The sequence below is a fragment of the Trichinella spiralis genome (assembly GCF_000181795.1).
Source record: "Trichinella spiralis strain ISS 195 chromosome Unknown Scfld2014, whole genome shotgun sequence".
In the NCBI taxonomy this organism is placed as follows: domain Eukaryota; kingdom Metazoa; phylum Nematoda; class Enoplea; order Trichinellida; family Trichinellidae; genus Trichinella; species Trichinella spiralis.
Window position 1 is genome coordinate 1 of NW_003528953.1, and position 582 is coordinate 582.

General features: G+C 44.7%; 1 protein-coding gene across 1 annotated transcript; it reads right to left on the reverse strand.

The window, feature by feature from the left end:
* Positions 1-113: 113 nt before the first annotated feature.
* Tsp_15824 (conserved hypothetical protein) lies at positions 114-510 on the reverse strand (the record flags this gene model as incomplete). The annotated part of the gene is made up of 2 exons (XM_003368729.1): positions 461-510; positions 114-428 (listed from the first exon to the last, which is right to left on the reverse strand). Coding segments are annotated over exons 1-2 (365 nt in total), but the record flags the coding sequence as incomplete, so codon positions are not given.
* Between the last annotated feature and the right edge of the window lie 72 nt (positions 511-582).

The following is a 582-nucleotide window of genomic DNA, read 5'->3' on the forward strand; positions in this document are numbered from 1 at the left end:
CACATATACGGCTGCAATTCATACATAACTTCGTTAAAAATTGGAAGTTGGTGTACCAGAATCATCCTCTCAGATACCAAACTCGTATGGGATGCATGAGCAATGGGTGGTACCTGCAGGGGGACCAATCCCAACGGTGTGCGAGACGGTCGTGATCCGTTTCCAATGTTCTAGCAGCTGGTAACTTGTTGACCAATAGCTGTAAACTGATATGCCGCTGGGTGTCCATTATTAGGGAATCTTCCTGAAATTCTGGTCGGAGACGTAGAAGAATCATCTTTCTGCAATGTCGAACTCGTAGAGGCCATATGAGCGACTGGGATAAAAAATGCAGAATCCCAAGTGTAATATTGTACCGGAATTCTACGGCACATTCACACTGATGCAGCGGCTGTTCACGTGTTAACGGGAAAGAAGTACGCAGACCGCTGATATTTGCCAAATTCTATTTCACACATACGGCTGCGTGTCCATCACAGAAAAATCTCCTTTTAAATCGCTGATGTTCATGGTACCAGAAATCATTCCTCTCAGATGACAAACTAGTATGAAATGCATGAGCCAATGGGGGGGAATACCAAA